At 39.9% G+C, this 13036-nt stretch overlaps 1 protein-coding gene across 5 annotated transcripts in view; it reads right to left on the bottom strand.

The window, feature by feature from the left end:
• The window catches only part of USP33 (ubiquitin specific peptidase 33), an 82766-nt gene that overhangs the window by 42555 nt on the left and 27175 nt on the right, over window positions 1-13036 (bottom strand). For all 5 annotated transcript variants that reach the window (XM_054037153.1, XM_054037156.1, XM_054037155.1 and 2 more), the window contains 2 exons: window positions 6169-6321; window positions 2601-2700 (listed from right to left, as the gene is read on the bottom strand). In XM_054037153.1, coding sequence (XP_053893128.1) covers window positions 2601-2700; window positions 6169-6321 — 253 coding nt within the window. The remainder of the gene's footprint in view (window positions 1-2600; window positions 2701-6168; window positions 6322-13036) is intronic.

The following is a 13036-nucleotide window of genomic DNA, read 5'->3' as shown; positions in this document are numbered from 1 at the left end:
ATTTAATGAGTTTACTAGTTCAAATGAATTCTACTGTTTATCTGTATATGATTGATGTCTATAATTATTAATTATATAACTGACAGGTTTTTAGGAGGATTTATCAATGGCTTTTCAATACCTTTAATCTGTGCAATGACTATTTAGATTATATAACAGTATACATACATTTTCTCAGTGTGTAATTATATTTGCAAATGAATCAGTTTTAGTTAATTTATGTTCTTTTTCTCTCTCTTTCCTGTATGGATTTATTAAGTGTGTTAATCTTTATTCAGAGCAGCTTCATTCACCCTTTCAAAGAAAATCGTATTTTCAGACGAGGACTACTTATTTTCTTAATTAACTCAGCAAACATTATATACGCTCACTCTGTCTATAGCACAAGTTATAATGGGGAAAATTTTCATTATAGAGCTCAACTGGTAAACAATAAATATTTGAACAGTCTGTACCCATGCAAGTAGTCCTAAGGGCTTCAAAAATACTATTTCTGCAAGTCAGAACTAGCAACTATTACATGGTCATCTCAGCTCAATTCAATTAAACTTTATTGGCATGACAGGCTATACAAGTGTTGCCAAAGTATAAATTAAATCAATAAAATAGAAGTTTGTCTCAAAATATAATAAAGTTCTTCTACAAGAATAATTGCAATGTACTACTGAAAACAATTTAATCACTACTACTAATTACCAAGAAAAGTTACACAGCATTTAAAAAAAAATTTAGCAATCAGACAAAGCCTTCAGCGCAACAGTCTGATAATTAACTGAGACACAAGAAATGCATCTCATCATTTTGATGTATGAGACAGTACTCTGCAAGTTCCATTATTATTTTTATAAAACTTACTTGGTTAATTCAGCTAAATTAACCAAAAATATTTTCTAAAAATAAACAAGTAAAAAAAATAAAACTTTGCTTATAGGAACTGAGAAAGTCTCCTTCCTCTCTCTCCATTTAAATGATTCTGCATTTCCCATCGCTAAACCTACATCAGACTGCCATTCCTGATTCTTCCCACCAGGAAGACTAATTCTCATTTAAAGGCAGATGGAATACCAGTCACAGCTAAGGACATATTGAAATACCATAGGGTATTTCAAAAAGTTTTTTTCAAATACAGTGTGTGTATTATATATAATTTCATAGGCCCTGCCTGATTCTGCAGACACTTACATGATTAACTTCAGTGTGATTGTTCACAAGCATAAAGTTAAGTAACTGTGTAATAATTTAAAGGATTGGGCTTTTATTCAATACACATTTATTTAGCAAAGTTTTTAACAATTTATTGGTAGTAACTGAACTATTCACTGCAGTTACATTTAGCATTGCTTCATCCTGCTCTCCAATATGTGCCTTGTCAGAAATATTTAACATTTGTTTTTAAATAAAACATTAAGATACATTTGACTTGTGAGAGCTTATTCTTTCTTGAAGCATATCCACATAGCTCCATTAGTGCTAATGGGAATTAGAATACAACTTTATCCATACAGCAACTTTCATATAAAAAGTGTATCCCCAGAACATATTATAGGGTTAAATACAAATAAAAGCAGGAAGAGAGAAACTAAGGCATTGACAGGTGATAAACAGTTTTTTTCCAAAGATCTAAGAACAGATGGTGAATCAGTGAGGTGGAGGCACACAGGAAGACTATGACAGATGGCAAGAGTGGCAGAGGAAAAGGCTTTGGGCAAACAGGGAGGCTGAACTGGCAAAAAGCTGGTGCTAGCTGAGTCAAGGAAGAACGGAGAAGGAAAGAGAAACAAGGTCCATGAGATAGAAACATCTCCCCATCATTGATAGGAGAAGGAATTGCCTTGACATGTTCACTGGTGTCTCAACAAAGCAACTCAGTAAAATATAACCAGCAGATAAAGTGAAGGAAGTAGTAAACAAAAATTATTCATTATAAAAGTGATCCATATTGGAGACTTCAAAGAGATGCCACATGCGGGGGACAAATAAACAACAAATAAAACCCTCTCAGTTTTGGGAGTTTCATTACACTTTCCCCTTACATTTTTCCCTTTTCCATTATATAAATACCAGGCTTAGGTTAACTTTTGCACTGATCGCATTTGTCAGAGCATGAAATCCATTACTAATAAAAAAAAAAAAGGTGCTGGGAACAGCAGACCCAAAATGTTAACCAATATTCAGAAAGCATTCATATAAAGCATCTTTTAAAAAAAAAAAAAAAAAAAAAGCAAAAATGTTAAAACAAATTTTGCAATAACTACCCAGTTACCAGTGCGGCTATGACACATATTTCAGTCTAATGAAAACTAGCAACTACACTAAACATCACAACTGCTTTCTTTATCAGTGACTGATGTACTACAAATAACATGAGAGCCTCTTCTCTGAAGAAAAGGAAAGGATGCTGCAGTTAAGCTTCAAACTGAAAATGCAGCTCTTATTTTAGAGTGGGGGGAAATAGTTCCAGCTGGAAAAGAAGTAATTTCTAAACAGCTGGGGAATGGATTCAAAGAAATACACATACTGTACATGGTGGAATTATTTAAGTGAGGGCATGGACAGAGCAATTAGTTGACAGCGTAGGCTTTAATCCTCCAGTTCATTACCTCTTGTCTTCAGTTCATCTTCTTCCACCTCTATATCTAAAGCATCAAATACAGTAACTAGAGGAATCTTCAGTGTTGGATTACCAGGTATTTTAAAATCCTTATTGGAAGAAAAGGCAAAATATAAGTGTGATTATGTTTATAAATCAATTTTTTCTTTAAGTGTTAGTACAGTTTTATTAACATATGCCTATGAACTAAACAGAGATAGGCAAATTGTTATTGTATTTTATGTCATTTTTCTGTGAGCACATAAGGGGAGGAAATCCTAAACAAAATTTTAAGGTAAAAAGCAAGACAAATGTCACAAATCATGCTAATTTCTCCTTATGCCGTGTCATGTACACTGCAACTTCCTTGAGGGTAGAAAAACAATTGGGTATTGGATGCATTTCAAATCTGAATTCTGCAAACATAATGCTTGGCATGATTAAGTCAAGACATCATATATTTCAGGAGCACACGTGAATAACATCAGAAAATCCAATATATTTAGCTGAAACACTATACAATTAGAATTCTGTGGTTGGTGTTTTAAGATAAAAAAATTATGCCCTATTTCAAATCTACTAATATTAAAATTGAAAACATGCTAAAGTATTTTTCAATAATTTCTTTAGGGGTATTTTTCCTTTAGAACTTCTGTGACTTCCCTAATAATATTGTATTGTATACATTTTGCCAATATCTTCTTGGATTCCAACCACTTAGTAGATTCCAACATATGTTGTTAAAAGAATACCCCGTATATTTTCTGGTATAATTTTCTTTAAATCAATTTCTTGTAATTTTGGGGTTTACAAAAATTTCTCCCCCAGAAAAAAACCCAACAAAATATTGTGCTTTTATTCACTTTACTCTTTACACAATTATTTTTTACTCTTGTATTTGAACTTCAGCTGTCATTTAACAAGCAGTTAGGCATATAAATAAATAAATAAATAAAAGTTTATCTAACATTCTTCATATTAAAATCACTCATCTGTTGACTACAGGGAAATTCTGATGCAGCTTCTCAAGGAAAATGTGGTATGTCTAAATATTAGTTATTTAGTGTTCCAATGTGCACAGCACTGTTCAAAAGGTCCAGTCCTCCAAAGGGCTGAGAATCCCCAACTCTCACTGATTTCAGTGGGAGAAATAGGTATGTGCTGGATGTGCAAGTCAGTACCTTCTCCAAGGAAGGTATTTTCAATCTGCTTTTAAAATATACAGCATAGTTTATTTTAATGGCATAGTTTTAGCTTGTACATGGAATCTTTAAATACCTGTTTTTCCCCCCTGCTTTCTTTATTTGTCCCAATTCAGCTATTTCTTTTTCATTAATTGGAAGAGCTTATGAGGTTATACCCTCAACTTGATGGCATTTCTCTGTAATGTGATTGCTTTAGAATGCAACATCTGATCAATTCCAAAATATTCTTGGCATCAACGGCCAGAACCCTAATAATTTTGGTGAAAATCAGAAAGGAGGAAAATGGGGAACACATGTAGCCCATGACATCTGCTAGCACAGCTGGAGCTTCAAGGACCTCTGCAATTATCTATAGATCAAACAACTCTTTGAGGGCACCCATTAACACTTTCCAGCCTCAGAATACCTCATCTCCTCTCTACCCACTCTTCCCCATAGAGTTTATCATGTTGACACCATGAATGACTTATCTCCCAGACAAAGGATAATGGCAGGGGATGGAGAAGGAGGGGGAAAGAGAGGTGAAGAGGAAAGGGGAAAATGGGGGTGTGCATCTAGCCCTTGGCAGATGCGGGGAGGGGGAATGAGGGACACTGGTGTGTGTGTTAGGAAGTGATGGAAGACACACAACTCCTGGTGAGGAGAAATTGTGGGGCCAGAGTATGAAGGAGGGAACACAGATTGTCCCTGGCATGGAGAGGCATGGATGGCACACAGAACTCCTGGAATGAGGGTAGGAGGAAATAGGAGGTGCAAACAGATGCTGGCACGGATGGACAATAAGGGACCCTGGTATGAGAGGAAGGGCAATGAGGGAGCACAAAGAACCACTGATGGGGAGGGGAGGGAAGATTGGGGGTGGCACATAGAGACGCTGGTATGAGGGAAGAATGGACGACTCTGCTATGGGAGGAGGGGAGATGGGGGACAGATCAAACCCCTGGCAGGTGAGAGACTGTTGCTTTATTTCAGTGATTCCCCAAAGAGTCCTGTGGCACCTTATAGACTAACAGATGTAGTGGAGCATAAGCTTTCGTGGGTGAATACCCACTTCGTCAGACGCAACGTTGCGTCTGACAAAGTGGGTATTCACCCACGAAAGCTTATGCTCCACTACATCTGTTAGTCTATAAGGTGCCACAGGACTCTTTGTTGCTTTTTACAGATCCAGACTAACACGCCTACCCCTCTGATCCTGAAATAGAGGGAGCTAGAAGGTGGCACACAGGGAGCTGGAGAGGGGAAGAATGGGGAGATGCAAGGAGCCCGGGTGTGCACAATGAGCTCTGCCTAAACAAGTTACAAAGTGTGCTACCCCCTAGATATTTTACTCTTTCAGCTACAAATGTTAATTGTTATAAATTATGTGTTAACAATGGTCAAGTTCCTCTATGTTATAATCATGTAATAAATGACTGTTTAGAAATTTAAATTTCTAGTTTCATTTTCATTATAAAGTTTCCTAAATCCTGGCCATGTGTAAACTTGAAAAAGCTTAACTATCCTAACTGCACTACAAATAAAATCAGCTCTCTGATGACTTAATTGTACCTTAATGTGTCTTTGATGACAGCATGCTTTCATGATTAAGTTATTGTTCACTTCTCTTTTAAAAAACACACACACAAACACACACCCCACAGAGACCATTTACTCCTGCCCTCTGAGGAAGCATATATCATAGCTGAAGAGACCAAAATTACTACAACAACTGTGGATGTACTGCTCAATGGAAAAAAAAAAATCTCCAATAAGAAAAAAAATTACATACCTTGTTAGTAATTTATAACGATGCAAACACAGTAAGTTTTACTGAGCTATACCAGAAATATAAGGTCATGCAAATCCTCTTAATTTTTTTTATATTAGTGGCTGAATGAATACAGACTGACAGTTGCCTGCATGTTTCTCCTGATGAACATTATACTTTTGTCTCCATGTGAATCTGAACCTCTCTTTGACTAGAGGCTCCATAAACAAACACCAAAACAACTTACTCTTCTGCATACAGTAGCCAGTAATAATTTGAATATGACAATTAAAAACTTCTCACTAACTACAGGATGGGAAGCAAAGCTAAATGATTATTCCCATCTTAAAAACTCAAATGTAATTTCATATACTCTGGTTGATTTAAAAAATTAAATAAAATACACTCATAGCATCATTCTTGGGAAACAAACAGAGTGATACACAGAAAGATTTAATGTAGGTTGGGCATTGAGCTGTATTAGTCCTCAGAGACATAAGAAGGGAAGAGTACAGTAGAGAGAATCATATTATTTCCAACACCAGATAAGACACAACTGGGAATTAAGACAAAGCACAGCTAAAACAAGGGCTGTATGTATTTCACTTGTTTAAAGAACATACCTGTACACTATTTCCTTGTGTTTGGTGAGACAGTCTGGCATTTGGTAATGGAGAATGAGATCCCAATTTTCTATCCAAAAATACCTCTTTGCTACATGTATAACACCAGACACGCAGGGTGGTAAGGTTGACAGTTAAACAGTGCTTTGTGTCCTAAAACAGAAGAAAAAAAATCATTTCGGAACTTACATTAAACCTCAATGTGTCCAAGCCAGAACTGTATTAATATGTGAAATCTTTCAAAAAAGACTAACATGTACAAGGTAAAAATATTAAATCTAGCAGCAATTCAGCTGTTCCTGAAACCCAAGCTTTTAATTCGCAACACCTACATTGAAGGGGTCCAAACCACATCACAAACACCATCCAAGAGGTATGTCTGCTTTAACTATCAGTACAATCTGAAAAGAGAAGATCTCAGTGTTGTCCATAATCATCTTAAACTGTTGCAATGCACTCATCAAGAAAGTATGTGGATATTGATGATATCAAATTCATGGTCCATTTTGGTCAATTTCATGGCCAGATGATTTTAAAATTAGTCATTTTCACATTTTCAGATGTTTACATCTGAAATTTCATGGTTTTGTAACCGTAGGGGTCCTGACCCAAAGGCAGCCAGGGTGGGAGGGTCATAAGGCTATTGTAGGGGAAGCAGGGGAAGAGGAAGTCTCGTCCCTCCCCATCCCCAGCTGGAACTAGCAGCTGGAGCCCTGCGCAGGGTAGGAGTTCCCAGCCCTGTGCAAGATTTCATGGGGGAGATCAGATTTCATGGTCTGTGATGCGTTTTTCACAGCCATGAATTACCAATACCCAGGCCCTACCAATGAGATAGAGTTTGTTTTCACTTCTAGGTCAGTATTTAAAAATCTCCCCTGGAGATAGCAAGTAATCAAACCTTTGGCCCTTAAACAGCTGTCATATGGGAACGTAAAATGAGACATTTTAGTTCAGTTCTTAGAAAACTACAAACAAGACTGTCAGATACCACAAAATGTTGGGGATATATCCTGAATCCAGTTAGTCAAACTGTTATAGCAGAAAGGACTTTTAAGTACAGTCTATGTACTCAGAACTGCCCCCAAAAATCAAGATTTATCTCTAATTGTAAACATTAGAACAGTAGCATGTGTGTTCTCATCAGATATATAATGGATAACAATCCTGACAATCCTATGGCTGATTTGCTCGGGTTCAAACATGTAGTTATGTTCAAGCAGAATAATGAAAGGGCGGGTCTCAAGTATGCTGCCTTATAAAGCCTAAGTTCTTTGATGTTTCTTATCTCATACAGGTCAGTGTTAGTCTAACTATAATTTAGCATTTTGGATTTAATCCAACAAATATCTGGAGTTAAATGATGGTAGAAAAGGACGTTTACCCCTCAGGTCCCTCATGTAGGAATTTCCAAGCCGGTGGGTTCCTGTGAGACAGAGGTCCCCAAAGTGTGGGGCGCACCCCCCATGGGGGGGCATGGAGGAACGTCCGGAGAGGTGCGGCAGGTCCCAGCCACTCCCAGCTCCAGTTCTGCCTCCAGCCTCAGCACGGCTGTGCTCCCAGCCGCGCGGCAGCCCACAGCCTTGGCTGCTGACTGCGTCTCTGTTCCCAGCCCAGGGCAGAGGCTGGGGACGAGGCTGCGAGTGGAGCTGCACCTGGCTATGGGCCTGTCTGCTGTCCTCCGCCACAGCCTGGCTACAGCTCCACTCCCACTCTTGCCCTAAGCCTTGGCCTCTGGCCGTGGCCCCAGACCCATCCCCAGCCTTGGCCCCCTTACCCCTGTCCATATCCCTCCCTCCCTTCCCCAGGAGCCACAGCACTGCTCTAGGCTCACGGGGGGGGAGGGCACGGACAGGGATAAGGGGGGGTGCAACTCTCAAAAGTTTGGGGACTGCTGCTGTAAGAGTGGACCCAGAAGCTCCTGTCTCGGTATCCCTAACACAATATATTTTCATCCAACACTCCTTTCTTCTTTGATCTCTCCATCTGAATTCCTTCTCTCTGATCACCACCTCCCCTCATTCAACATCACACCACACATTTGTCCCATCCCTGCCCTGTCACTGGGCCTTCTGCAACCTCCAGTCTATCAATGTTCATGAATTCTCTACTAGATCAGGCCTCTCCTCCCAACCCTCTTGTCCACTCTCCACTCTGCTTTTTCTTCCACCCATGCCCCTTTCTACCACAGTGAAGTCCATTACACCAATTCCAGACCTGTCTTGCTCCCAGCATCTGCTCTCTCCATTACTGTCCTTGTGCTGCTGAACATCCTGGGACCTCACTAACTTCCTCCACTGCAGATTCCCTCTCCTTCAACTATCATCTCCCTGGCCAAGCAACTACACTTCTCCCACATTGAGTCCCATGCCCACAGTCCCCATCACTTCTTGGCACCATTCAAGTCCCTCCTTAAATCTCTCCCCTTCCTATCTCTCTGCACAGGATCTTGCAGACTTTCAGAGAGAGAAAAACAAAAACAAACAAACAAACAAAAAAAATCAACAAAATCCACCAGGAATATCCCCCTTGCACCTCCTCTTCCCTTTCTCCTGTCACCAGCTTTAAGGTCTTTTGCCTTTTCTCCTATAAACACCCATATCTTCCCCAGTGATCCCATTCCTCTTCCCGTCTCCTTATTTCTATTGCTCATTCTTCCCTTATCCTTCTTTCTCAACCTCTTCCATTACAATATGAACAATGTCCTGGTCTCCCCTGTCCTCCAAAAAACACCCCTCAGTCCTACCTACGCCTCCAGCTACAGCCCCATATTGCTCATGCCTTTAAACTCCTTGAACAGTCTACTATCAATGCAGTCACTTCTCCTCCAATCCAGTCTTGGACCCCCTCCATCTGGCTTCCAGTGTTTCCACTCTACTGAAACCTCTCTTTCTAGGGTCTCCAATTATTTCTTCCTACACAAATCTCAGCCTCTACTCTGCCTTCATCCCCTTTGATCTTCCTGCTGTGTTTAATATTATAGATCATCCTCTCCTTGCTTTCATATCCTCACACTGGGCTTTCCAGATACTGCCCTCTCCTGGGTTTCCTCTTACCTCTCTGACCATTCCTTCAGTGGATCCACCTCCTTTCTCTCACTCTGTGAGAGGGCTCTGTCCTTGGCCCTTTGATCTTCTGACTTTAAACCTTATTTTTGGGCAATAATCAGTTCACATGGCTTCAGCAGTCGCCTTTGGGCTGATGGCTCACAAATCTCTCTTCAGCACTAAGTCTCCTATCCATCTGCACACTCATCTTCTCTCTCCAACATCTCTCCTCCTGAATGTCTTAAATAGAACATGGTCAAAACCCAACTCCTTATCTCTTCTCAAACCTTCTCCTCTTCCCTCTTTTTCTATCACTATTGATAATGTCATCCTCCTCCCTGTCACTCAGGTCTGCAATCTCAGTCATTTTTAATTCCTCCTTTCCTTTGTCCCAAGCTATTTCCAAATCTGCCACTTCCTCTTCTATATCTCCAACATCTGTCCTTCTCTCTCCAGTCAAATATCTCATTCAGATCTTAATTACTCCACGTCCCAGAGGCCTCTCTTCTCCAGCCACCCAAAAACACACGGTGAGCATTCTCTCTCTCTCTCTCTCTCTCTGTCACACGCATACACACAGTGAGCAATCTCACACATGATGAATGCTTTCTCTCTCAAACACACGGTGAGCGCTGCTGGCTAAACTTACATTGCTTGGCTATTGATTTGATCATAACTTCCCGCTCTGAATCCCCCTGCTGGCTCCCCATTTGCTACTGCATCACCTTTAAGCTTCTTGTCACCACTTACACAGCTTTGTCTCTCCCTACTTACTCTCTCTTAACAAGCTTCATGTTGCCCCTGTCCCCTTTGCTCCACCAAGTCTCCAAGCCTCTTCTGACAGTTTGCCAGCTTCTCACATAAATCAACCCTGTGGATTCTTCCACATGGCCTTCTATGCATGATATGATATTCCCAAGCTCATCCTCAAAGCGGTACATTGTCACATTTAAGTGTAGCTGAAAGACTCCTCACATGTTGCCTACAGTGACTCAAACAATACCATATATAAAAATTGTAAGCTTCTCATTACAGGAGTATTCGGAAAGTGCACAATACATGCAGGTGCTATCATAAATAATGGCATGGAAGCAGCCTTGCTGTTGCACAAGGTTCAAAGACACTTTTCTACACACACACACACACACACACACACCCTTCGCACCTTCCTTCCCTCATATGACCACTCCACCCGAGTCCCTGCGCACAGCCTACTATGGTACTTTAATAGTACACACAGCTTTGGGGCAAAGTACACTTCTTGTGCAAGCTGTTGTAAGCTACAGATAACATTTTCTCTGTTAATATGTGTTTTTGACTTGCAGACTTTTGGATAACAAAGCTGCCAGAAACGGTGACATTTCCTACATTCATTTTCAGTGGAGTAACTGAAATAATTAAGTAGAACTTCCTTAATTATCAGGATTAGCCTTCACCTGCAGCTTCAGCTATGTAGAAGCCTACAATAAACTGCTACAAACCTCTACAGCAAGGGCTCAATATTCTCAAAGTGGAGGAGTTAAAAATAATTATTTCTAGCACAGTCAAATGCAAGAGAGATAAAGCAAGGAAGCTAGTGAAAATGAGAGGGAGTGACAAACTGACATCAACCTTAATTGTTTCTCAAGCTAGAAAGGCCACTTCAGGGATTTTTTACTCCACATATCAAGTAACAAAGAGCAGAAATGGCTATCTAGAATACTAGAGGGATGGATTAAATGGATAAAAAGAGCTTCAGTTAGATATGGGCTATTGTCCAGAAATTAAAGGAAACTGAACAAGAATGTGAGACGTTGTTAGAAATGACAGCAAATAAATCTACCTTTTCCCTTTGTGCTACCTGAAAAACACAAACACTAATTTAGGGTGCAAGGAGGCAGCAATAAACTTCAGTGCAATGCCAAGAGGTTTATAAATGTTTATAAGAAATGCAAGGAACCACCCACTCCACAAATGCCCTACAAGAAGCTCGCACAATATATCATTTTACTTAAAAGTTATAAAACTGATCTTTAATGCTAGTCATTAGCAAATCAGATTGTGATATAATCCTAATCTAGTATCTCAATGTCTAAATATTAGCTATATTATAGTAACACACTAAGGCTAATTCCGGATTGATACGCTATCCTGCTGTGAACAGTAAAAAAAGATCCGTACCCCATGATTATTCTAATTAAAGATAAGATGCAAGAAGTAAAAATAGGAGAGAATACTGAAGGGTGGGAAAGGAGAAAGAGGATGAGGGTAAGAGTAAGTTTCTTCCTAAACAATCCTGAAAGCAGTATACTTTTCGATATCTTTTGCTACCGAGCTTTTTGGGATACTGATCTATGGAATTTAGATACTGGTGTTGTTAATGAAATCAAAGTTTTTAATCGCTTGTGTACATCCATTCTCCAACATGTTGAAACACATTTATATAAGCCACCTCCCACCATTGTGCTATAAAGCAAAAAAATAAAGTATCACAAAAAGTAAACCTCTACTTGAAATTCAAACCAGTAAAAACAAATGAGAAATTTAATACAAGGAGAAAGGGATGTTAAGGTATTATATATAGGGCAAATAATGATAAAAAAAAAAGTCCCAGAGGCCTTAGGCAAAAGTCTTAAGGTATTTAATAGAAGCATAAAGAAATTATTTAAAAAGACTGTTAGGGGCCACTGGATCCCTATCCAAGGGCCACAAAGCTACAATCACCTGCCCAGTTGAGATGTGATTCCTATGTGGTAAAACTCATGGAGGAGCCCTTGAGTATAGCCAGGGTCTATGCCATTTATGATTTTAATAATCAATAGTGCCAGGTTAAAGTCAACCTGACACTTGGTAGACAGCCAATATCCACAACATGGGGTGGATGTAATATGAACACACCTGCTCCAATCAGTGAACAAACGTAGTATAGTCTGGACTAGCTGCATGCAGCTGAGTTATCCTGCAAAGAGAAATCTCAGTAATTGAGACTTGTGGTCACGAGGGCATTGTACTGCCTGTCATAGTATACAGACCAGACTCTTGTAATAACTGTAATGGGGATCATTTGAAGCTGTTGGAAAAAAGAGACCCCTTCAAGTTCTCCTTAGCGCTCTAACCCGAGAGCTAATTACTAGCACAGTATTATCACCTGGGGCAACGCCTTGGCCTAAGCCTTGGCCTGGATTCAGCAGTACTAGAACAAACTGCTGACTGACTAAACAATAGCAATGCATCTGTAATGGATTATCATGGAATAAATAGGGCTCAAGCCTGAACAACAAAGCATTTTTGTACCAAGTTAGACATATAGCCCACATATGTTCATAGAAAGGGCATGTTAAAAGTAACATTCTTAACCTGACTACCTCTGAACAGAAAAGAGGAAGAAGGAAAATCTCATTAGGTTTAGAATTTCTCAACTACAGTCTCACACTGATGCTAAAGCATCTACACTGTATTACGCAGACCCGAGTCAAACCAGCCTATCCCAAGCTTCCTAGTGCTCTCCCCAGCTGAAGCTGCTCTACACCCCTCTGTTCCTGGTGCACTATGGGAAAACTGAACTGTCCACACTGCACCTTACAGGAAGTTGTTGCAGTCCAACGACACATCCTGTCAGGCCATCTTTTGGACATATTGACAGCATTTTCTCACCTACCGAAGGCCCCTGTTGGAGCAGGATGACGACATTAGAGACATGGCAACTTTAACTGGCTGATGCTGTTTGTGACTCTCAGTATAGCCGCTGATGCCCCTATGTAAATCAGCGCTTCTTGAGCCGCACCACAAGCACAGACTGGTGGGATCACATTGTCATGTGGACCTGGAATGACCACTAATGAGAA

Source organism: Malaclemys terrapin, chromosome 8 (genome assembly GCF_027887155.1).
Source record: "Malaclemys terrapin pileata isolate rMalTer1 chromosome 8, rMalTer1.hap1, whole genome shotgun sequence".
In the NCBI taxonomy this organism is placed as follows: domain Eukaryota; kingdom Metazoa; phylum Chordata; order Testudines; family Emydidae; genus Malaclemys; species Malaclemys terrapin.
Note: the sequence above shows the minus strand (reverse complement) of the source record. Positions and strands in the feature narration are given on the sequence as shown.